At 40.8% G+C, this 27,220-nt stretch overlaps 1 protein-coding gene across 2 annotated transcripts in view; it reads left to right on the top strand.

Moving 5' to 3' along the window:
* LOC106635810 (Myosuppressin receptor 1) overlaps nucleotides 1-27,220 on the top strand; it is a 30,625-nt gene that overhangs the window by 1,563 nt on the left and 1,842 nt on the right. Inside the window, exon 2 of one of the 2 annotated variants that reach the window (XM_089593140.1) lies at nucleotides 773-1,795. In XM_089593140.1, coding sequence (XP_089449266.1) covers nucleotides 773-1,795 — 1,023 coding nt within the window. Of the gene's footprint in view, nucleotides 1-716; nucleotides 1,796-27,220 lie in introns of those variants that run through there. The other variant, XM_014347958.2, reaches the window with a different exon arrangement.

Below are 27,220 nucleotides of genomic sequence, written 5' to 3'. Positions count from 1 at the left end.
AACGCAAGTTGAAATTAATTTTACGTCATCAGCGAGAGTGCGACTCGCATACAGTCGAAAAACGCCGTTACTCTCTGCAAAGGCCAGCGTTAAAAGGCGTTTCGACGAGGAGAATCATCGCCAAGTGGTTCCTCCACACCCACACTGTTCGCATCCTCACGCTGCACATGTATCTGTATATACGTATGAAACAAAAAACACGTATATAATATATACGCAACATCAAGCAGTCGAGGGCGCTTGCGCGCATATAGTATAGCAGCGGCATCGTAGGTATAGGAACCTACAGCGGGAGGGAGGTGGTTGGCGGTATTAGTGGCGGTCGGCCCGCGCGCGGTACTCCTCAGTCGCTCGGAAGCGCGCCTATGTGGCACTTACGGCTCACCATCCGGCTCCAGTCGATGTAAACACAGTAAAAGAAGCTCGTTCGGGATGACGATGGTGACGCGTCGATCCTCGTGATGTGGTTGACAGTCGCGCCCTGATTGCCGAGAAGGGAGTCTACCTCGATGGTCCTTTACCGATCTTTTGGTTGGTGAATTTCGGGGTCGAGTTAACAGTGAAATAACGGACAGAGCACGCACTAACTTGTGTCCCTAGTTTCCTATGGTTCCCTGGAAAAATCGGTAAGATGCGCGAAATCGAACTGAACGGGGTTGACCCACTTCCAATGAGGTGTCGCAAGAAGGGACTAACGTAGCTGAAAAGTACACAGTGACAAAGTTACCGATATAAACGAAAGAGTTTTTCAAAAGGATAAAAAAAGAAAAAGCCATGCATAACGAGACACTGTACAATTTCACGTGCGGCCACGGTCTCGACGCCTTCCACACGCGCTACGTCTCGATCCACGGCTACGTGAGCCTGCTGGTTTGCACCTTCGGCTCCATAGCCAATGGCCTGAACATAGCGGTGCTCTCGCGCAAGGAGATGTCCTCGCCGACCAACGCGATACTCACGGGCCTCGCGGTCGCCGATCTGCTCGTCATGATCGAGTACATACCGTACGTGATACACACCCACCTCTACCACAGGCCCAAACGCGACACCTACACCTACGGCTGGGCCCTGTTTGTTCTCTTTCACTCAAACTACGCCCAGATCTTCCACACCATTTCCATCTGGCTGACCGTGACTTTGGCCGTGTGGCGCTACATAGCGGTCGCCTATCCGCAAAAGAACCGCGAGTGGTGCAGCTACCGCAGGACGATCATGGCCATCGTGGCGGCGTACGTCATTGTGCCGCTCCTCTGTTCGCCGATGTACCTCACCACGGAGATAGTGATCAAAAACAGGTTGCTCGACGCCAACGATTGCGAGGTCAACCTGACCGCCCGTCAACTCCACGGAAAACAGGATACAAACAGCACCGACGCGGAGCCAAAGAACACGACCCTGTACTTTGTCGCGATGACCGAGAGCGCGCGAGCCATCGGCTTCGAGGACCTGAACCTGTGGGTGTACGGGGTGGTGATAAAGCTGATACCCTGCCTGGCGCTGACGATATTCAGCCGGCGGCTGATCCTCGCCCTCGTCGAGGCGAAGAAGCGCCGGAAAAAGCTCACGACGACCACGATGCTCAAGATGGAGGAGTCGGCCAGCGTGGCCGAGGGCAAGAAGCGCAAGCGGAAGCACTCGCGGCTCATCGACAAGGAGAAACAGACCGACCGGACGACCAAGATGCTCCTGGCGGTGCTGCTGCTCTTCCTCCTCACCGAGTTCCCCCAAGGGATGATGGGACTGCTGAGCGGCCTCCTCGGCAAGCCCTTCTTCAACACCTGCTACCTCAAGCTGGGTAATTTTCGTTTTCCCTACCTCCAGCTTTACGGAGCTTTTGTTTGTCCTTAACCGCGGGGCTTGGGTGTCGCGTTTCGCGCGATCGAGTGTCCAGCGCGCACTTTGCCGGTGTAACGGGAGGTGGATCGATTTCGCGTTTTTTGCCTACATACTCTGTGCGCGCACACGTGTGTACAACGAGGATAAATATTTGCTCGACGTTGCACGAGTTTAGCCATTGTTGAAACGCCCCCGGGGCTTCGATATTTTACACGGAATCCAATGGAAAGCCTCTCCGGCCTTCAAAGCGAAAAATCAACAAACTCCACGGGGGGGGGGGTTTTAATTTTAACCCGTCCCGTTTTGTTTGTTTACTCGCGGGTGAAAAGAATCGGCGCGACAAGACGGATCGGTATTTACGGATTCTCCGGGAATAGAGCGCCGTATCTCCATCGTCTCCGGTTGTTTTCGATGCATCGGCGCTCGTTTTTCATTGTCTCGGGCGCCGCTGGCAAAATATTTTCACGCCTGGAAACCTCGCTCACGCCGGATGTCGCGTAGTGCGGGCTATGTGGGCGCTTAATTGGCTGGATGACGGATAAATACGCCGCAAAACCGAGACTATCGTATCCGCTCGGTACGGTAAGAGAACTCGAGTGCATTTCATCAACTTTCGCGAGCTTGCGCAGGTTTGGATGGAGTATACTTTTTTTTTTTTTTTTTTTTTTTTTAATGCATGACTTTAGCCCTTTAGCGTGGGAAAAACAACTTATACCGAGACATATAAATTTCTTGTAAAAATATTGGTACTAGTAAACATTGCATCAATGAGTTTCAACTGATGATAAATCGATTTGGTTTTCCATTGAGTACACTCATTAGGCATTGGTGATCGTAAACGTAAAAAATCAAATGACCCAATTTCGGCTTCGCAGAGCTTCTCTCATTTTTTTCTTCTAATAATCCGAACAATGGCACGCGGATCAGGTATTGGCGGGCACATTGTGTCTCTAGCACGAGTGTATAGGCGATTCAAACTATTCTCGAATGGTGCCGGTTTACCGAACGGTATATATGGACGCCACGGGCTTGGGTAACCCGAGCACCCATCCGAGAGCTCGGCGATATCAGTGATTATCGAAAGTGTATAGTAGCTGCAGTCGTAAACGGAAACCCTTGCCACGTGCGTATTCCGATACCCCCGTACGTATACATTTAATGGAAATTCGATGGGAATAGTAAATTAACCGGCACAGGAAGCAGTTTGCCACCGATTTTCTACGCCGCAACTGTACGAAGCCATTGTTCTGATTTCTATGGTGACTTTGGTGTATGGATATATGATACCTGAGGTGGCTGTGACATTTTTCACGCGTCATTCATACAACTACGTGCATTTCAGGTAGTTTGTTTGGTTTTACACAGCGTTTGCTTGTTTGTACACAAACAACAGTTACCACACGTGCGAGAAAAGAGTTTCAAAGTATCGTCTGAAGGGAGTATCCGTATACATCGAGAACGGATCGCGGAGCGCACTACACTTTCTTTGCTCGAACGAGGGGAAGCACTTTTCTTGACGTTTACTGAAAGCTACTTTAACGGGTGACTACTTACCAACGGAAAAGAAACGTTTTGATGCAAACTAGGGATAAAAAGATTCTATATAAACAAACTTTTAAGTGGCTCCTTAGAGAAAAAAAAAAAAAAAAAAAAACACGGCTTATGTATTTTTTCTCCTTTTTCCCTCCCGCCTTTGCTTGCGACTTTTTCTTCATTGAAAACTGCAAAACAAGGTTGTTTATAATTAATTTTTGAGTATCATACTATTGTGGGATGAATGACACTGATCTTACGATGAATAATAAAATAATACAACTCGTTTTACTTTGTTGGGTACATTTTTCTCTGTACCCCTTGGAGTAAGGTAACATCAGCTAGTAATATTGATAAAGCCAAGGAGAAGCTGTCAATTGCACCAAGAGACCACTGAAAGCTTGCTGCTGGTTCTAAAAATAAAATGAAACAAGTACAAAAATACGACAGCTCGGTTATACTCGATGGAAAATTTCTCGTCTCCTAAATTATACCGTGAACGAGGGCACTGTTTTTATTCGCATAAAATGATGGACGATAACGATTTATGAGATTCATAAAAAAAAAAAATAAAATAAATAAATAAATAAAACAGCCAATCACATTTTCTGCGGTTGTATTGAAAATGCGGGGCTGATAAGAAGCTATTATTTCGCTCAACTTTTTATGTTCAATCGTTTTGCAGCATCGTCCGGTTGAAAAACCATTGTTAGTCACGAAAAGTGGTACTCAGAGCTCTTTACGTGTCTAAAAAACTTCCACTCCATCAGTCGATAGAAAATCATCGAGAGAGCCCGCCCACAAAAGATCAAATCCCGGCTCGCAAAAAGTGCATGAAGCGAGAAAGGAGAGATTCGAAGAAAAGCTAAAGTAGAAGCGAAAAAGCAAAGCTCCAACAGATATCTCGAGGGACGAGTCTCTCCTTTCCAAGATATCCCTGTACATATGCCGGCAAAAAGTCAGCAGTAGCGCACACGTAAGCGTATCTCTGTTTGTCAAGGGATCATATCGTATCCCTGCTCTGGTGGGTGTCATCAATCGATGATATCAACGAGGGACCCGTACAAAACTAGGTATCCATGAGCCCTTTCTCGTCCACGATAAGGAGGTAGGGGGTCTAGCCTCTTATCTGGATCTCACAAGTTTGGCCACTCGACTCGGTGTACAAGGGATAGGGTGAGAGTATTGTGTCCTGTGCTCCATTAACTTCCTTTGTTTTCGGATACTTGTGAAGTTTCGTGTCAAATTATTCGGACTATTTTAGTTGAGTGTCAAAAAAAGGAGGATGAGAGAGTCTTTTTGTACTTTGCCAACTCGTAGTATCTTTCCAGTATTCAAGAGGAACGAGCAATTTTTATTTTTTGTTATACGTTAAAGTTACGGATGCCTTTGCGATGCAAAGTATAAGTATATACGAATAAGAAATTCAACTTGTTTGTCGGCTTTGCTACCGAATGTAGCTGCACGAATTTTTATAGAGAGGGCCGAGATAGGTTGCATAACATTCTTTTTTTAAATACACGTCAAGTTTCCTCAGATTTACAGAGGAAAAAACTCACTCGATGTAGTAAAGAGGCCCTTTGGTTGATGGAAAAATAATAATATATTGTGACCAGGCAAGTCGTAAAAATTTGAGTTTGTATAGTGTTTACACGTGTTTAAGCATGTCTGATCATATTTGGTCATTACCACTTCGTCGACGTTTCACCTTATACGTTTTCGTAAGAATTAATTATCGAATTGTTTGTTACGTTAGTATTGCTGATTCAGAAAATAAATACAAATGTAATTTATGCACGTTTTCACATGTATTTCCGCATGTCTGATTAAACCAGATCCATACTACTTAATATTTCTTCATTCCTTACATTGTTAGTGGGCCTTCAAATTTTCATATTCATAGTTTTAAGATACTTTTGGAATTTAAAAAAAAAGTTAAAAATGCAAATCCATACACTTTTACATGTATTTTATTGTGTCTGACCATATTTAGTCTGTACTACTTAGTCACCACTTCTTTTTCCACGAGTAGTTCATTCCACGCTTGCATTAGAATCATTTTTAATTGTTTTTTACGTTTTTGCTTTATAGTGAAACTAGAGATGAGAATGTAATTAAAATTTTTTTTTTTACATGCAATAACTACATAGCGCATTTTGCGTACATCTACGTTTGTTACGTTTACTGAAAAATGCGACATTCGCTCTAGTATTGCTAAAGCATCTTCGAAATTTCAACAAAAACAAATAATAGAAATTCGTTCTTTTGGTTTATACAAGGAAATTTTCAAATGTACGACCAAAACAGATCTGTACTACTTAATTATACTTTCTTTTTAAATTAAAAATGATTCATCAAGTTTTCATGTTTCAGTAGTTTTTATCATTTATATTAAAGTCGTTAGAAATTTAGAATAGAGCTATATTTTACTAAGTACTTTTTATGTCCAACCATATTTGGTCTATACTACTTAACGACCTTTTCTCTTGACACTACCAGTCATCTGTTAAATTTATGCATTCAAGTAATATACATTATTACTATACTTGCAAAAGCGATGAAAATGCAACTAAGCATTTTTATGAGCCGTATCAGCACGGCTGACCATATCTAATCTGCCCTACTTAATCGCCCATTCTTTTCAAACAAGTGATCTATCAAGTTGTCATATGTGAGTCATTTTTATCATTGTTTTTACATAAAAATCGTGAGAATATTTCAGGAAACAGCTACATATGTTTCAGTGTGTCCGACCATATTCAGTCCATACTAATTGATCACCATTTCTCTCGACACTGCCAGTCATGTTTTAAATTTTTTCATTCAAGTTGTTTACGTTATTCTAGCATTATTTTATGGTCAAAAAAGATGAAAATGTACGTTTAGATTTTTTTTCAAGCAGACAGGTTCATAGCCAGCTTTGCGTGCATATGTGTGTTAGGTGCTTCCACTTAAAAATACCTCATTTCATGCAAAATCAGATATTCCATGAGATTTCAATAGGTAATAAAAAAAAAGCAACCAATAAAAACTTGCACTCCCAAATTACAGAAGGTAGTGTTATCAGGTCTGATAAAATCGGACCTATACTACTAAATCACCCTTTTACTTTAAACTGCACTAATTAATTGAATTTTCACGATATAATTAAAAAATTTTGTAAAGTTAGAAAAGAGATGAAACTGCAACCTAAGCTTTTTTACGAGTTACGTAAGCACGCCTGACCATATGTAATTTGTACTATTGAATCGCTTTCTCTCCTTACTCGAGTGATTAATTAAACTGTTGTATTAAACCAATTAATACTACGGTTCGAGTATAACAGTTAATTATGATGACACAACATCGAACAACAGTAATTGCGTTACAAACGATGGACAAACGACGAGTGCAACCGGATATTTCCTGCTGACGCTCGCTCTCCTAGGAAATCGAGATTAAATTTTCTGTTTCAGCTCTTGGACGCAACAAACGTGACAGCTCTCTCGATATTCATCCCCGAGTGGCCAACTAAATGTCAAAGCCGAGCGGATTGTCTTGGATGTGCTGACGCACGCACGTTTCAATCTGTTTTTTCCTCTATTTTGAAATCGCTCCAATTCCACGTGGAAAAAAAAAAGTAAATAAAAATCACAGAGTGCACTCGTCCATGCAAATCCGACTTATTTCGTGCAAGGGATAATAGAGTGATGGCACATTTGATCCTCGCTGGTTTGTAATTAAGAAGGAAGGAGCGAAGAGTTTCAGGAGCTACTTAGCATAAGACCCCTGTACAATTGTGAGTTAAGTATATTACATAGTTTGAGCTGGAGGAGGAGAATCTCCATTAGAAGACACTCGGGAGACTGAAAGCGAGCAGCAGATCATGTGAACTTATTTAAAAGCTCGAGGCACATGGGCTACGACATTAATATGAAATCACGTTTTTTCCTCAAATTAAACTGACCTCAAACCACTTAATTTGAATTCACAATTTTATTTCTCAGTCGTCACGTGACAATTAGTCTTTCATGAAAGATATTCTGGTCCACACACCTTTCTATTCGTACATTTAGGGTAATGCATGAATAGCTTTCGTAGTCACAAGATCTGATGATTTCAGAAAGTCCATTACTCCACAGGCCCCCTGCAAATAACAACAAAATCAAGCTACTCGGATGCACTCCGATTGTACTAGCAGGCGAGATATAATCCAAGCCACCCTTACTACCAACCCATTAAAATCCATTAAAAGATCCATATCGAAGAAATGGGGAGCGTCCTGTAGCTCGTCTTTATATATGTGGTAAGCGATAGAGCCCGCGTCTGCTTCTTGCGATGAGACTTCCGTGTGGGGGCAGAAATCCTAGACGTTTGCTGGAGCTTTTATTACGAGTACAATTGTCGCATAATTTTCGCGTTCTAATAATAAATTTTCCACCTTTCCTTCGCGAAACTAAGAACTTGAAACCATCCGTACAAGCTTTCGTAAGATCGCGCTAATACTTCCTGATTCATTTTATATGTGTAATGTTAGGAGACGACAGCTATGATTAGCGCGCTAGGACTCGGTTGTACTCGAAATCCAGGGGTGGGAAAACTCAACAGCGCCACAAGAAGAAGAAGAAAAAGATGAATGAAAAGATAGTGGGTCCTCGCATTTATCTTCCTCGACACGTGCCCTTTTGTGTGTGTGTGTGTGTGTGTGTGTGTGTGTGTGTGTGTGCACTTAGGTGATATGATGCTGTTTAGGAAGAGAGGCAGGCGTACAGGAAAAAAAAGAAAACCATTTTTCGACGGGATACAATAGCAAGCCACACACCACGCACTGTATACGCGTACGTAACGTCATTTGACCTGGAATATTCAGCAGTTTATAGGACGAAAGAGAGAGGAGGTGGGAGGTTACGGGGCCGTTGCCGTCGCGTAAACCCCATTTGCGTTTTTACGAGAGACGAGATAGCGCGGTGCATGAGGTGGAGTTTTTTTTTTTTTTTTGTTATCTTCCATAAGAGAATAGAGCGAAGGATGGTTGGCTCTTCTTTTTGTTTGCCTTTTTTTGGACGGGGAGGGGGGTGTTATTCAGTTAGGCAACTGCTAAACAAGGAGTTCAGCTGCGTGTGGCACCTGTGTAACATCAGGTGGCGCGAAACTTTGTAATTCCATGCCAAACTATGCCTGCCACGGCCGGAAGAGGGAAGCAGAAGTCGCGATTGGCTTTGGGACTTGGATGCGTTGGACACGCGTTGTACAGGAGAAAAGCTCTTTGTGTGAGCGAGCGAGGCTCGATGGTGAGTCAGAGTACATGACGCAAGTACGCTAATCTCGCGAGATCCGATTAATTTTCCGGGGATCTTTTTTATGGACTGCCTAATGTACTTAACGGACACGCATTGGCGATGTTGGTAATTTTAGGCGATGAAAATTTTATTTAAGGCTAGTTTTTTTTTTCAACCCCATATTAAGGAGACTTTTTCTTAGGTTTCATCACGTGCTCACAAATTGTACTTATCCCTGTTTCGTTTTTGTTTTTCAAGTTTTACGGTCGATGCAGAGACAAAATAAAAAACGCTCTATAAATATATTTGTAAAATTTATAATCACCCAATGGTACCATACACCATTTTTGAGTCGATGCGTCGTGTACAAGATAAATCATCGAATAAGAAAAACGTAATTCAAAAAAGAAAAATGACTATCCAAAACAAGAAGATTTTTCGAAAATCTAAAAGAAAAAAAAATAAAACTATTATCAGATCAAATGATTTGTAAGCAAACAAAATAAGCCCAGTGCTGGGTTAACGCGAGTCAATAAACTTTGATCGCCCAAGGCAAGGAAAACACGTACACGCTTCCAACATGACATCCCGTTTAATTTTGTCTCTCCATTGCAAGGAACTAAAACAACGAAATACCATACATCAAGTGGTGAACCGATCCATCGTGCGCTATATAATTCATCACGGAAAAAAAGAGCCTACCAACACATCAATCGTCCACCGATCCAACAGCCCCATTAAACCACCAACAACACCCACGCGATTAGTCACACTCTAACGGCGCCATTGAAACATTTCGCGAGCTAATACCTGCGTACAAATCCATTAAACACAGCCACGCAGGCTCGGTAAATTTTCGTCCCTCCGTTCGAATGAAAACGCGAAATGGACGGGAAATATGCTACACTCGCGTGGACCACAGTTTACAACAGGCGCAGCTCTCCTCCTCCAACAATAACCGATAAACTCGGCAAGTCAAAAGCACGAGTATCATCCCGACGCTTACCATCACGCGTGCACACGTACACTCATCGCTTCAACATCCCCTTATCTCCATTTTCGATCTTTGGAGTTTGCTGTACGCACAGAAGAGCCACGGAGCTTATCAATTCGGGGTTTGTGCAAGCTCTGGTTAAACATCGTAAAGTTCAAGGAATCCCTTAACGAACGAGGGGTTAGGAGCAGGGGCTGTCCTTTCACAAAACCTCGTAAAAACTTGGCACTCTTCGTCGAGGCTTTCAAGTGCTTGATTGTTTTTTTCATGCACACGTCCCACTCGTTATTTTCCTCTTTAGCCGTGAAAATTTTCCAAGGAGGAATCCACTTTATTGTTGGGAAAATGAGTCGGTTGATCTATTACGATTTCTGGAACTGTTTAAGTGCACTCGTGTCTACGAAAGCTACCACGGCGGGGAAGAAAAAACAAACAAAACCAAATCCAGCGGCAATGACGCCAATGAATCGACCGAGCGATCTATTTTTCGCCAAAGTATGCAAACACTTTGTCATTTCGTTTCAATGGTACACACAGCTGGGAAGGTTCTTCTTTATCGGTGCATTTTTAAAATCGTATGTGCAAACGCTGTTCATATAACCGCTAAAAAAACGAGGCTCATATTATAGCACGCACAACGAAACGACCACTTACGTCACAGCGGGCTATTAATAAGGATCACGAATCAGCGCTCTGTATTGCGTAAGGTGTCTCTCATTGAATCTCACTCGTAACGCGTACGTGCCAAACGAGCCACGAGTTATTTTCATGCTCGTAGGTACTTAATCTCGCAGCTCCTCTTTTTCCGCCTGGTCTGGGTTATTCATTCGGTGAACCGCAAAAAGAGAAAGGAAGGACCTCCTGAGTGTCATTTATACGAGCCAAGCGCAGCAGCAACAGCCCCGTACTCGCGCGTAGAGGAGAGTTTATCGAGCGCCGGCTCCTGCGGGAGCTGGACGACTATCTTTTCTGGCGTCTCGCGTGTAATACCTGCACCCGAGCAGATTCCGGTCTCTGGGCTCTAACGAGCTCTCGCGATCGTCTCTTCGAGGTGCGCGGGAGGGTTCGTGGCTGCGGCTGGTAGATTAAAGTTTTTGCGCGCCTCTGGATTTTATACCCCCTTTCCTATATTCACGGCTGCTGCAACAGGAGGATTTTGACGCCCCGGTTGCGAGCTTATCGACGGAATTTTCAGGGATTTAACGGACATTTTTTTTCCTTTTTACTCTTTTCGAGTCGATTTTATTTTCGCTTTCGCGAGCACTGATTTTATCACGACGGACTTTTTCATCATATGAATTTTGTGTGAGGAAGAGGTCGTTGATGTACTGGTGAATTTTTTAAATACGATCGAGCAAGATAAGCTAAGCTAGAAAGTATATAGAGAGGAATTCATTGCACTAAACAGACTACAAAATATTATTAAGTTTTTATGTGTCGTTTCTACAAAATTAAGTAAAGACAGACGAATAAAGTAAGACAAGACATTGACGAGCGCATTTTATCTATAATTTTGCTCTACAATATTCTAAAAAGACTACAGAATATGAGTACGTTCATCTATGTCATTTATACAAAATTAAGTAGAGACAGACGAATAAAGCAAGACAAGACATTGACGAGCGCATTTTATCTACAATTTTGCTCTACAATATTCTAAAAAGACTACAGAATATGAGTACGTTCATCTATGTCATTTATACAAAATTAAGTAGAGACAGACGAATAAAGTAAGACAAGACATTGACGAGCGCATTTTATCTACAATTTTGCTCTACAATATTCTAAAAAGACTACAGAATATGAGTACGTTCATCTATGTCATTTATACAAAATTAAGTAGAGACAGACGAATAAAGTAAGACAAGACATTGACGAGCGCATTTTATCTACAATTTTGCTCTACAATATTCTAAAAAGACTACAGAATATGAGTACGTTCATCTATGTCATTTATACAAAATTAAGTAGAGACAGACGAATAAAGTAAGACAAGACATTGACGAGCGCATTTTATCTATAATTTTGCTCTACAATATTCTAAAAAGACTACAGAATATGTGTACGTTCATCTATGTCATTTATACAAAATTAAGTAGAGACAGACCAATAAAGTAAGACAAGATATTGACGAGCGCATTTTATCTATAATTTCGCTCTACAATATTCTAAAAACACTACAGAATATGAGTACGTTCATCTATGTCATTTATACAAAATTAAGTAGAGACAGACGAATAAAGTAAGACAAGACATTGACGAGCGCATTTTATCTATAATTTTGCTCTACAATATTCTAAGAAAACTACAGAATATGAGTACGTTCATCTATGTCATTTATACAAAATTAAGTAGAGACAGACGAGTAAGGTAAGATAAGGTATTGACGGACGCCGAGAAATTGACGGGACGTTATCTTCCCAATATTAAAAATCTATTGATTCAATTTGCAAAACTAGACAAAGGAAGTGATTGAGTATTTTTATGTTTACATTGCATCTTATTATCATCCATTATAAACAGTTTCGTCTTCAAAATTAAGTAGAGACAGACGAGTAAGGTAAGATGAGCTATCGACGGGCACGGAAATATTAAATTAACCTAACCGGATCTGTATTAAAAAACTATTAATTTAAATTGGAATTTACTGTAGTGTACTACAATATCTTATGATCCATGACATGTAAAAAAAATACTGCCCATACTGCTACGGACATGCGAGTTAAATAAGAAAATAACAGTGAATACTGCTGCACAAAGTTGTAATATTTCTCGTAATATTTTTTTAAATAAAACATTAAAACGGTTTTCTCCAAGTCTTGTTTATACAAAACATCTATCTGAAGTAAAAAAAAAAAAAAATTATTACTGTAACAACCAATGTATGCTCTAGCCCGATCAAAAGATGAAACTTTCATTGAACGTTAGATTTTGGGAGGACAAAAAGCAAGAGTCAATTATCGCGTAAAGTAAATTATTCAGCTTTTATCATCGCCCCTGCGAACAGTGGCTTATCCATTTGAACTTCGTGTGAATATACATGAGATACGTATACACCTTTGCATATAATTAATGTTTTGACCACGCAAAGCGCACCGGGTTTCCTTTCACAATATTATAGCCAGCTGTAGTAAGCCAAAGTGATTTTATTATAACCTCACCCTCACTCTACAGTATATTTGATTCTCGTGTTCATATTACACGGTGAAAAGTTACTTTTCCCTTCAAACGACTGCGTGGTAATCAAAATTGTTGGTCGTACTTGTCATTTGATAATGTTGTAAAACTTTCACGGTGTCCGTACATTTACGGCCGTGGCTGTGTGTTTTCGAATTCTAAGTTAATTAAGATTTTTATTTTGTGGATCAAACTTGAGTAATAAATTTTAGTATCCATAAAACTCACTCCATAGTTTTAACACCGCGATAGCACATGATGAGGTGATAAAATACAGTAATCGATAAGGCATTGCCAACGCTATGAAATCCTTATCAATCCTCAAAGTCATCGTGCGGTTCAATAAAATTATACACTCGCATGGTTTTTTAATAGACGTGCATTAACGCGTAGCTTCGTGTGGACGGACCATCAGATAAACTCGACACAGTTATAAGTATTATCCTTGTTCGTTCACGGTTAATTGCTCGTTTTTATGCGAGACCAGCACATAAAAGAGACGCTAGAGAAAGAGATGTCCTTGCTTCGATTCGCAGAACAAAGACAGCGGTAGATGCACATATGGAAAAAAAGGAAAAAAAACAGATATTTTTTGACTGTAAATGCTGGTGGGGTGCTCGTGTGCGAATGAAAAGAGAAACTTCACGGGTATTCAACAGAAGGGGATGTAACAATGCATTTTACTATTATTATTACTCGTCAAATGAGTGGAACAAAGGAAACCTAGTTTTATACGGGTAGAGAATATCGCATAGTAGTTCTATTACTTGCGAGTTGCGAGAGATCTGTTTTTTTTTGTGGATCCACTCTTCTTTTTTCAATGCGATCTGCAGAAGAACGAATTCGCTGAGTAGGGTTGCGCCATAATAGGTTGAAACGTTAGCTTGGAATTTTTTATGTTTTATAATTACCTATAAAAATACTCTGTTACTTGAACAAGATGCCGAATAAAACTAAAATTTTCGAAAATATTTCTTCGCGTATTTTTGTTGCGTAGTGCACGTACGCGTAACCTGCACGTGATAGCTTTATGCTTCACACCTATATATTTGCGATTTACTTTTTCATCCAACACTGTTTTTAACGAGTAGAAAGTATAGTCTGTGCGTAAATTTAAGAAAAATGTTTGGTTAAAAAAACTTAATTTGGTTTAAAATTCCACTAAATTTCCATTTTTTAATTAAAGCTTTTGAGTCAAACGACAAATGGCTTTGAAATAGAGGTCAACATAAGCTGTTTTAAAAAATCTTTTTTTTTTTACCGCTGAAAAGAGATATATAAGTAGAGCAAAGACGTCAATCGATTTTCAGAAATTGTTAAGTATTTTATACATGTGTGTAGTAAAACAATTCTTTATCTTAAGTATATTTTATTGTTCATTTTGTAATTACATCAGGTAAGCTGAATATTGTTCGAGTTTTTCGAATATCGGTAATATATCAGATATTGGTATTATTAACGCACAAACCAGTTTTACATTTTAGTTTTAATTTTAATTAAAAAACTGAAAGTTTTTTTTTAATTTTTCACACCTTAATCCCTTTATATCAGAAGCTGCCATCCATGAAATATCAACTTCTTTTCGATACGATGCCAATTGCCATCTGACATCTTCCAAAACCTACACTCTTCATTGCTGTAGTTCTACTATAGCATATTTACATTTTATCTGCAAAAATCTACGATTTGCATAAAACATTTATCCAGAATCTTACCCAATGTGCCACGCAGACGTATTTTCAACACACTCACTGGGATGACTATATTACGCCTGAAAAGCCCAAAATTTCAACGCATAAAACATCAACAACTCCAAGCTCATAAGCTTCCATAAGTGCACGCTAACTTTCGTCAACAAATCCCACGCACAAGGAGCTTCGGCATGACCATAGTACACGAGCAATCATCAACAGTAGCCATATACATGTGCCGCAAAGGATCGATTACCTATATGCAAAGTCGAAAATTCATCAAGCCGATAAACTTCTTAACACCACAGCCCCGCAAATTTCAACCAAACTCGCACGTATATACGTAACACCACGGGTTTTACGAGCTTGATGATATCAGGAGCTCTCTCGGCACATGTGCGCTAATAAACCTTAATGTTCACGGCGCGGCACTAGGAGGGTAAGTCACCCTTACCATACCGTATACATGTATTTACACAAAAAGCTTTTAGTCTCCTTTTATAATGCGTATTAACACGTCCCTTGTTTTCATTGGCCAAGCTTATGAATTGAAAAAAAAGGAAAAAAAAAAAAAATGTTAATGACAGCATAGGCGTCTTTCAAATGAGAATCACACGGAAGTTGTCCCTATTTTTTTTTTTTTTTTTTTTTTATGTCAAACACCTAAGGCGCATATAGTACTTCGTGCGAAAAGCTCAATAAAAATGACAATGAGGTTCCCTCCCCCCTTTCTTCCACGAGTGGGTTGCATATATCGCGTACTCGTAATAAATTCTTGATATAATCGTGGAGGCTGGCGCGCTCTCGGAAAGAAGGTGGCAGCTGAAAACTGCTTGTGCCACTGCTGCGCGGGACGAAGATGATGGAATTTATCGGTTGATTTAACAGCGATTATTTATACTGCGAGGAGAAAAAAAGCAGGTCGAGGGTCTTTTTTTTCTAAGAGGAGGGGGGGACACGGTGAAATTTCGTACTTGACTGGTTCTTTTCTGAATTTGCTAATGATCAAGGTAAAATTCTGCGAGGGAAGGAGAAGAAAAATCGACGCTGAAGTTAAGGAAAACTAAAAACCAACCAACTTTTTTTTAATTTGAAAATAATTTTTTTTTTTCATAGCATGTTGCACACTGTAATTGCTCGCGAATTATCAGCACGCGCCTTATTACAACGTTTCAACGTTGCGCAATAAACTGCCCTCGTTAATAATATGCATTGTACATGTTTTAATCTTTTTAATATCATCTGCGATCGCGATTGTTGCAGCAATAATTAAAAATTCAGTGGCGTGGATTAAAAAATAATAGCCACAAAGTATAGATGTTGCATATAACGATCAAACTCTCGTACAAGCGTCTCGTACTAATAAAAATCAACCAAGTGATATGAAAATCACTGAGAAAGTGATTTGTAAAAAAAAAAGGTACGAACTGTAGCTAGTATACTAAAAATTTACCACCAAAACGAACTCACGTACCAATACGAGAACGGAATGAAAAAATTGAAAAACAAAAGGATAAGCAGCAAACGGTCCACGCTTGTGATCACGAAGGTGTAACCTGCGCTTTATACACAGCAGAGGGAGGCTAATTAGCATTAGCACGCTCGTCGTATATTTATCTCGGACACGCGATTAGAAGTTTTTTTTTTTTTTTTTTTTTTTTTTTTTTTTTTACTTGCAGGCGCTGGAAAAAAAATAATAGTAAAATAAGGATGTAACTGCAAGTTTTTGAAACAAAGGTTATTCATGTTTCTTACGTTTGCCCTTGGTGTCAATGAAAAACGCAACAAACATTTTTGTGCCTATTTTCTTGAAAAAACAAAGAAAAAAAAAAAAAAAAACGCGTTTCTCGATCGTAAAACTGGTGCATAATATATCCCGAAGGTGGACGCATAAAAAAGGCGAAAGAAGAAGGAGAGCACGAACAGCAAAAGTTAATCACGGCTCTACTGCTGCCGCCACTGTGGCAATAATCGCGTCTGTTTAGTTACCAACATGCATGTATGTATACGCAGATCTTGGCCGTCGCGTCAAAGTAACTGTAAGCCACTGCATATACACAGGACACACACGTATACAAGAGCCGATGCATGTTTATAATGTTGTGATTTAACTAGCCGCGCATGATTTAGTGCCCCCGGGGAAATAGCGTGTGCCGTGCAGACTAGATTCGAGGACTTTGGGCACATACGTTGGGGCGGCTCATCCTCAGTTCTTTGACTGATTACGTCCACTTTTTTCGTCGTCTGCCAGCAACTCCACTTGATGGACTTGTCCGCGTAATTGCGCCGGTATAATAGCCGCGTGTGCTGGTGATTACAAATTAAATTTAAGAGACCAGCTTACTGATTTATCGCCACCTCGGTGGCTGTCGGGGTGTGCGTTGTGTGCGTGCGGGTACGCAGGCTTTTTTGCATTGCTAATTATTAATTATCACGCGGCTCTTAATTTTCGTAATTTTATATATTAAATGACTTCATTTCTGATAAGAGCCAGGGCTCGGATCCACGGCGTTATCGTGGAAAAGATGTTTATGAGGGGAGTGTTTGTAATTTTATGAAAAGTGTTATTTTATTATGTGTGTTATTTCTGAGAGGGAGAGATTTCCGGCGTTTGATGTTTATAATTTTTTTTGGGATTTTTCCGAGTTACGCGAGGCTTTCAGGTTTTGGGCTCTACTGTCGTGTTCAAAAGACATACATAAATGTTCGTTTTAATCATTTATTTTAAAAATAAACATTAATAATATAAAGTTACACTGACTAATCTCTAAATAGTAAAAAATAAGAATTTTGCATCACCATTCGATTGGCAGCATATATCACACGTACTTGGATTAACATCTACAATTCACGAATCGATAATCTGAAACTGTTTTTTCGCGGACACGAGCTTTTTATACTGTTACTGCAGCTATGCATCAAAATCTAAGATTGTAAAGAATTTTTACGACACTTTCAGACGATCTTTGTCATTTATTCAAATGTTTGAGAGTTGTCTACGTGACCAAACAAAAACTGACATTTGAATATAAAAAAAGGTCACAAAATGAAACAAAATGCCAACTAATAGATGTATGATTTTAAATGGCTATTAAGACGTTGGTAGATACACGAAACAGCAATTTTTTCCGTAAAACAAGATTAACCCATAAACGTGTATCCTTATAAACCGGTACACCTAAAAAAGGACTAAAGTCTAAAAACACGACCGTGTAGCATCCTCTTATTGCAGCTACATGTACGAAAGCAAACAAGGAAAAGCGTATGCTCGGCTATCCGATGTATAATAGCTCGGAAGCACGAAACCTGTTCAGCTCGAGCTTTTGTACTTAATTTACCCCGTTACAGGGTAAATGCATCGATCGCGATCTTAAAAGCACCCAAAACTCGATTGAGGAAACAACAACTCGATGACCCCCAAACGTAATGTCACTCACGCGCAGCGAATCGTTTTTGTTGGTTCACAACTTGATTTACGCCTATATTAGTCTAACAACGTCCCCCCCCCTTCCTTTTTCCCGGAAATAAAACAAAAAGACGCTCTATACTTATCATAACAGTAGACGACAGAGCACGTATTATACGTAATAGGCACAGACCATGCCTTTATCGATGATAAAGTATTAGACTAAGTAAAAATTAGATTGATCCTTCGAAGATACTCGCTTCTGCGAGCATGTAAGTGATAGCTATTACGAATCGGACAGGAGGGAGCGAGGGGGATGAAAATAATTTCAACTGAATGATGCATTTTTTTTCAAAATGAACATTCACGCAGTATAGACTAAAGTATCAAACGCGTGACTCGAGTGTATTCGGGTTATCGATCGGATCGCGCGTTTATCGAGAGCAAATGAAAATTATCAAGCCTAATAAATTCAAATTTATTGTTGGATAATGCCGGTATGACGGTGCAGTGCAAAACAACAACAAATAATAATAATATAATAATAAACAATCTGTCGTATTAAATAAGTTATGAGTAACGAGAACGAGGACGATATAGAGAGAAAGAGAGCTGTGCTATGAAAAATGGGTCAACATCGTGATAATAATAAATCCACGTGTGTGGGCGATATATATGCATGCGTATCGGCACTTTTATTTCATTCGAAAAACCGGAACTCACTGGCTTATAAATAACAATCGATAGGCAAAAAGAGAGGGGGGGAAAAAGGAAAAAAAAAAAACCAGTTGATGTCTATGTTGGGAATTGGATGTGGTCGAATAATTCATGTATAGGATTTTATGATTGTTGTTTTCAGAGCTAGCCTATGTACATACACGGGAGGAATATTTTAATAAACGCGTATAGCTGCGGTATATAAATCCAAAAATCAAGGTATTCCTCGGCAAGAGGTGGAGAACAAACTCCACTTTTGCCCTTCGAGTTTTACTTTGAGAAGTAAGCAGAGAGAGAAAGTGTCGCGGGTCTGCTTAATGAATTTACGGGGAGTCGGCAAAAAGGACGAGGAGAGTCGACGGGCCGAAGGGGGAAGATCTTGCGTTTTTTTTTTTTTACGATTGAGACGACAGGATTTACGTGCACTATGGTAGAGGGGGTGGGAGAGACACACACACACGTGTGTTCTTTACGGTGTACAGCGTGAAAAGAGTTTTATGTTCGCAGCCGGACTTTTTTTCTCCGCGTGTATGGAGTTTTATTGACTCCTTGAGGCTCCTGCGTATCGACGCGCTCTGTATCAATTTATTTCGTTTCAGAGGTAAAAAAAGGGGGGGGGGGGCGAGGACTCGGAAAGGCGGTAAACGAAAAATCGACTGAGCGTGCGTAGGTGTCGGGCGTTCGCCGAGTTGGATTTTTCACAACATCCGAATTGACTTTGACGTCACAGGGACTTCTGGGGGTGATTTTTAATCCCCCCCCCCCGCCCCTCCTATTACAATAACACAAACGATGTACCCGTTGATTGCGCCGTAAAGTTTTACAAAAGTACTCGCTGTACAACTTAAGAAGAAGGAGGAGAAATTACGCGCAAAGGGAAAAGAAAAACAATACTTGCATGGCCTCAGCGAGCACGAGCGTATTCGCCGGGATGTTTTGAGAAACTTTACTCGCCAACTTCATCTGTAATTTCCTCGGGGGAGGGTATGCGTCGACGACAATTTTTCTTTTCGGCAACTTTGACAATTTATTATAACAGCAACGTTCACCCGGTGGGCACATTGGTGTGGGTGTGTGTGTGTGTTTACTCCCCCCCCCCTCTTGTTTAACATCACCATTAACGATACACGGGACGAGATAATGGAAAACAATTCACTTTCCTCGCGTTGGGGATCGATATTAATCAAGAAAAAAGAACTTATTTTAACGCTGGCTGTGTATGCATCATTATTCCTCCGCAGGGGGTCATTACCACTTGTGCCCGCATTTATTCCGTAATACACTTCATTGGACGCCGAAATACGTACCCACGCGACGCAATGAGCAGTAACGAAATAGAGAAGTTGTTGAGATTGAGTTAACTTTGTTAACCAGCTCCACCCCCATGTACGTGTATACACGTGTACCACGGGGTTTTTCAAACTCCAAATTTACCTGTGGGTGTGCTCAGAGCAAAGTTGACTCTACAAATACGTCAACTATAACTCACTAAACGCTCGTACGCACCAACGAATAACTTTTTTCCATCCGCGTAAAAAGTACCTACACACCTGCCAATTATTATTATAGTTATTGTTGTAAAGTAATTTTTATCCACACTAATAAGAGCCACGTATCGAGTGGCTCACAAAATAATATTACAGAGAGAAAGGAGGCGCTCTACAGAGGGACGTATCTTTCGCCCCGAAATAATAACAATAACAACACCAATCCGATGAGCGCGCGGGGACTGGAAGAGCTTTTTTGCCCCTGGGGCACGAAAACTCATTTGCCTTCGTAATGCGTGCCTATATACACACACCTCCCCTTTTTTTTTCGTTCCGTGTGCCATTTTATTTCGTCGAAAGCAAAGGCAAAGCTCTCTTGTTTCATTTTCGTAAGTGTACGCGCTGCGCGGACCACAGGAAAAGCCTATAACAACGCGATGGTGCGGCGCAGAGAAAAATATAATTCCAGCGACGTTGCTACCATTTCGCGTTCACATCAGAGAACAAAAGAGAGGGAGCCCCGAAATTCAAATCAAAGTTGTACAGTTTGACGGGAAAAATTGGCTGACGCTCGAATAAATCAAAAAAACCCGTGTAAGTGGAGCACCCGACCTTCCCGTGCATATGAAAAAACTTTTCCGATCGTCTCCGAAATTCCACCCCCGGCTGTCTTTCCCACCTCCTCCGTATACATATTTAGGCGACACGAATCTCCGACGCTTTTACCGTGGAAGCGCAGCTCTCACGTGTACGACGCGCACAGTTGAACCCCCCGATGGAACGGGACTGTGTCCGCGTGGGGGAGTGTATGACCAACCGACCGAACGAGCTTAAATGGGTTTCGTTTTCTTCTTCTCCTCTCTGGGGAATACTTTCGAGGCATGATCGCTCGAGAGGAAAAAAATAAACCGATGGGGTCATACGAGCATCTGCCCCCACCGAATCTCACCTACCCACCTATAGTACACACAAGTAAAAGGAACACCGTGGATTGTTTTCTTCTTTTTTTTTTCCCTCCCCAATTCCATTTCACCGAAACATCCGAGAAGGGAAACGGATGGGTGTACGTGTTTGTCACGTACGTACGTATAGTTTGGCCGAGGGACTGTATAAACTGTTTGGTTGTTGTTCGCCCCATTTTGGACCAGAAAGTTGGGCGAGAGTCACCCGCGGAGTCATCTTAATCCACAAAACCCTACGTGCGCGGCGTCGCAATATATATACCCCTCCCCGTGAAATGTCTTCAGCCCCGTCGATACAATTATTTTCATCACCTCGGCCTTGTTTTTGATACCCACCCGGAAGACACATCGGGCAAAAAAACAAAAATAGTGTCACATATCCCTCTGTACGTGTGCCGTCTCGTGCTCATCCGAAAATCGAATGACCCACCACCTACGGCGCGTATATGTATGGACGTCACGCAACGAGCTTTCACACTTACGCACGTGCGTGTTCGTATATTTAAAGTTTTTATCCTTTTTCACAGTTCCAAGGGTGAGCGAATGTATACCTTAATACCTTGTCCCACGTCGACATTTATACAGACCCAGAGACTTCATCTCGAGTTTATTGAAGATGATGATGGTGATATTATTTACGCTCGGGGGATCATTGAAAGCGATAGAGAACAGCTAAGGGCGAGGGGCCAGGGGAGGAAAGATTGATGGGGGTGCTGTATTCAAGTCGACGACTACTGTTTCTCGCGATCGACTGGTGTAGGATTCTTTTGCTCGTAAGGACTTGCAGAAAGGCAACGCGAAACGAAAGAGAGACGATGTACGTGGCCGATTGAAAATTTACGGTGGCGACCGGCAACGAAATCGAAATTTATCGCAATTGAATTGCTCGCGAATTTATAAGGGATGTGTCTTGTTTGGCGTTTTGATGGGAGCCCATTTTGAAGCTAAAAAACCACAAGATGTGCACACAAAGTGAGCTGTGAGCTTTTAAGCGGCTTATAAGCGCGAAAATCGGCGAGAGGGGATTACGAGACAAATTTATTCGCAAACGCGACGCATCCACAGCTATTACTGGATGTGTGTGTGTGTAGGGGGTGATATACCAAAAAGCATATGGTGTGTACATATATATAAGATAGTGCATACACATGGCTTTATTCTGGTATTTGGGGCTTAACGGGCGATTAAGCGATTTACTAATGGACAAGAGTTCGCACGCTTTTGGGACCAATGATGTTTACCCTTGCACGCCACGTGCCTACATAACACTCTCACGTGTTGTTGCTGCGAGAGAGAGAGAGAGAGAGAGAGAGATAATTAATATGCACCGAGCGTATACAAGTGCCATGTACAGTTGTGTACAGGTAAGTTGATGGTCAGCCGGTATATTACTTATGGAATTATGGAAATGGTTTTGCACAGTGCATATCCGATCGAGTTAGGTATACATGCATACATATTTACTTATTGCACGGGTTCGTGACGTTCGTTATGATTGTTATGAATGTTACGTGATTGCGGTTTTAATAAAGTGATACGGTGTACGGTGTTTTTCGGTCAGGTTTAGAGAAAAAAATTTCATGGTTGTTAAACCATATGTTGTTTGTGTGTTACATGTCAACACGTAGTTTTTTTTTTTTTTTTTTTTTTTTTTGCAACAAGTTAACATAGAGCCAATAAGGGAGTATACAAATAAAATCCCAGGGTGGCAAATATGTATTTCGTTGGTCTCAACACAAAGTCAATGTCATAACGATGATCGACACCGAGTGGGAAAAAATAAAATTACTAAACTCATACTGTTGAATTTTTTTTTTTTTTTATATAAAATGCAGTACAGTATAGTGTTGATAAACGTTTTTAGAAAAAACAAACCGATATTTCGTAAACTATTTGGACAAACCTATTGAGCTAAGCAATTTTTTTCGTAGAGATCTGTAGAGAGAAAAACATTTCTGTCACAGATTTTACAGACGTGTAAGCGTGTTAAATCTGTGACAGTCAAGTTTTCTCACTTTATAGCTTTCCTGAATAGTAATAATAATAATTTGCACATCTTTGTGCTATGAAAAACAACATTTTCCCTTTATTTCGAATACGTGTACAGTGAATTGTCCTTATACACATGCAGGGATCAATTTTATCATAATAATACGTGATCTACCCTTTACGTGATTTAGCCCACCCCTCAAGATTATACGAAAATTTGCAACTATATTATACATATATCTATGATATTTTTGACTTATATTTTAATATTATCATCTAGCAAACAGTGTGAAATTCGACTGCATACCTGGAACAAATATCATGAAAATTATTCTCCAAAACAACCTAATTAATAAAGAAAAAAAAAGAAAAAAAAAGTTTCGACAGCTAATTTGACCTCTGTCGCGCGTCCTCGAGTTTATCCACCTGCTAAAATTCAAAGACGGACAGTTGCTTTGAAGCGAAGAGAGCGTCTTTCGCAGCTACATCCTCTCTCCCTCGCGCAGCCTTCTCTCAACGGCAACGGTGTCGCAAAGTCAAGTGAACTTAACGAACGCCCCCACCCCCGAGTCTTCCCTCGCTCGCCCCTGCACTTAAAGCGACTCGCCCCTCTCTCTGTAATTAACGTCGCGTCCAGCCGCGGATGAAATAACGACGACGTAGACACGCGCTGACAAGCCTGACAAAACTACCACGTGGTCCGCTCGACTGCTCCTCTGCTGCTGCTACTACCAGCACTGGACTTGTGAAGGAAAAAAAGGGAGCCCCGGGAATTCCTTTCGTCAAAAAGTCGGGGAATATTTTTGCAAGCTCCGCTCGTACCGTGACTGACTTTGCCCGGGAATTCTCTTAGTTTTCCTATACATCACTGCTGCTTCATAACTCCTGGAGTATTTGCAAGTAGTGCACGAGTTTGGCTTTGTTGTTTCGTTTTCTTGAATCGCGATAACAACATGTTTTGCTATGGTAAGTAATATATTTTCGAACGTCAAAATCTCCCCTCAAAGTTTACTCTCTACGTTTTAAATAGTAATAAGTATACAACTTTTTCAAAAATAGTGCATGTATAAACTGTAAAATAGTGGATTTAACTGCGAAATAGTGAATATCCACTGTTACTACCAAGTTAACATATTATACTATTATTATACTATTTAAATTAAATGGTTGACTGAATTGTTGGTACCACTCAAAATAATAAATGTACATACAGGTTACACAATTATCTTCATTTGGATCAAGATAGTTTATTGGATTATTTATAAATATTTAGATTTAAAACTTATATCTACTGGGTGCTACCCAAAAACAACCCTTATTTTTTACTATTTCGCCAGTGAAAATCTCGTTCACTCGCCCAAGTAGTGAAATTTTCATTATTTCAAATTTAAAGAGTAGCCGATGCATAACCCCCCACCCAGTGCGGGAAGTGTTACGTGATGTTACACTCGACCAAGATTGACACGCGCGTCGATAAAAATTTTCACGGATAAACATATCGAGCAATCCACTCTCGTCGATCGCATCAGTAGATTGGAAATATAATACATATATTTTTAGACCCGGACTGACGCTCCATATTATCATGATTGCGCGCCGCTGAGCGCGATCGTATCGGCATTATCGTAATGAAAGCTTATCGATCTGGCATACGCGCAAAGGTGACGATAAAAAAGTGAGAGGACAATCGACAAAAACAAGCTTTCTTCTTTCGGGCTGGCGATATACCTTCGGTGACATTTTCAGTTTGTTTACATTTATCGATCGTCCTTGCTCTTTTTTTTTTTTTTTTTTTTTTTTTTGCAGCGTTCGCGGTAGTTGGCAAGGAAAGAGGAAATTGAATCGAGCGCTAATATTTCTCCCGCTCGAGCAGGGAAGGGGTGGCGTGTACTGGGGTCGGGTTTGATTTATCGGATTTCGTGAAGGCGCGCGTAACGCTTTACTTAGGCCGAAAGGTGTGTACACGGTAAACGAGTTACTTTGTCTTTTTGCCGAAGGATAATTGTCGTTCCTGCAAGGAGAACGACGGATATTGAGTTTTGCGCGTGTACCTGCAATTCGGAATATTGAGGTGAAAAAAAAAAAAAAGGTCACTCTCTGTCTCTCTCTTGGGTCGGTGTGCTTTATGCAAAATGAGCCAGACGAGAGTGGGACGGGCCGAGAGATGTGCTCAAAGCGGCGATTCTTCGACCTTCTCGAGGGATGGTTGTTGAGTGTCGGAGAATGAGATGTATTGTAATACTTCTGCGCTTGCCCCAGAATCTGAGTAAGAAGTTCATTTCGCTTGACAGGGGCCATTGTCGGGTATTCCCCCCCCCCTCATATTTTTTACACCATAGTTTTCTCTCCTATTTTATTCACGAGTACTTTAAGCTCGGGATGACCAAAAAAGTTTCCAAAGTCGAAATGAGTAAATTGTTTGAGCAAATATCACGGAGATTGTTGAAAAAAAAAAAAAAAAAAAAAAAAACGTATATTCTCGGTAAATCCTCACAAAGCGTTTTGTTTGGAGAAAAAACAGGCCAAGCCTTCCTTTTGACGATCGCCCATCCGTCGACAAAGCTCGTGATTATTTCAACCCCCTCCCCTTTAGTAAAAAGCCAACAACGTCATCGGGGCCTGACAAGCAGTGCAAAGCACATCGTGATTAAAAGAGTATTGTTGTATTAATTCACGTGAAAATTTTGTCCCATACTTTTATGTGCCCAAGACACCCATTTGTACGTACACTTAGCTCTCGAAAACTCATTATTCATGGCGCTATCTAGATAACCGAGCGCATCAAGCGCTTCACGCGAAATGACAAACGCAAACAGTAAACAGTCTAAGGTTTCCTCGACCAACGCGTTAAATATCTGCACACAGTGAGGAAGAGAAAAAAATTGCTAAACGAACCGCGCACGGAAAACAGACATCAGAGACTATCGTTAAAAAAAAAAAAAAAAACGAAGAGGGAGTGGGTAACACAACGGCGAGATTTATAAATCAAAGGGCGCGTGCATGTGTGCCTCTCGTCGTATAGCACACGTGCCGGATGGCGCGTGGAATCCTCCCACCTATTATTCCTCCTGCCTCTCTTGGCTATTGATTTCCAGCACGTGGCCGACTCTCGAATCGCGCCCTAATAAAGACATTTTTATGCATCGAGGGGGTGATTTCTTCTTTGGACCACATGCACCCGGGGGAGGAAGAAAATTGTAAGGCACAAGCTTGAATTTGTCGCTTCTCGAGATTGATAAAAAAAAAAAAAAAAAAAAAAAAAAGAAAAAAAAAAAAAAAAGAAAAAGGAAAAAAGATAGAGAAAAGAAAGAAATTGATCATTATCAAGTTTGAAAACGGGTGAACTGTCTCTGAAAACTCGAGTCGCGCTCTTTCCTCCGGTTCGTTGCCCGGTGTTGTTAACGTGTGAGCTGGAAACAGCCACGGATAGAGAAAAACTTTCCTTTTATCATATTTGCCATCGAAAAGGTGAAAACTTGCTTTTTCTCTTGGCCCAAACTAGTGTTATATATATACCTACACGAGTTTATAAATATACACGTAATAATAACCTCCTTTTTTTCCTCCCCCCCTACAGTTCAGTCTGGGGCTGGATATTTCGGGCCAATTTTGGGGGAGGAGAGGAATTTCGGCAACGTCATCCTGGAGATTTTCAAGGTGGATTTTTTTTGGCTATCACGGCAACTGAATCGTGGGGGGATTTTCTTAGTTTTGCAAAAACGTCACTAAAAAGTCTTTGAATTACATTTACATTGGCTTCAATCCAAAAATGTTATTCGCAGCTGATAACTCGTAAATGTTTTCCATACCTTATACATATAACTTGCACCAATGTGGGCACACAAAAGAAAAATAATTTCCACAACTCGTTCGAATACCATATATGTCGTTGCTGGTGGACAAACGTAACATTTCTATTTTTAATGTTCATATCAAAAATACATATGGGTTTATGAATTCGGGAGACACCTCCGAGCACAAGTGTGTTAAATATCCAACTTCCGGGACACGCGGCTTTCCTCTACGTCCAAGGGCAACAACAACAGCATGGATTTCTTCCCAATCCTTGAAAAAAAAAAAAAATAATAATAATACAACGCGCTATTCAAACTCGTCGACCCTCACAGTTCCTTTTTTTCCCTGCAAATGTGTACACGTAATGTGTGGGTG

This window comes from Copidosoma floridanum, unplaced genomic scaffold (genome assembly GCF_036245765.1).
Source record: "Copidosoma floridanum isolate Cflo_tuat_1 unplaced genomic scaffold, Cflo_Japanese_pri ptg000019l, whole genome shotgun sequence".
Lineage (NCBI taxonomy): Eukaryota > Metazoa > Arthropoda > Insecta > Hymenoptera > Encyrtidae > Copidosoma > Copidosoma floridanum.
This window is presented reverse-complemented; position numbering and strand designations above follow the sequence as displayed.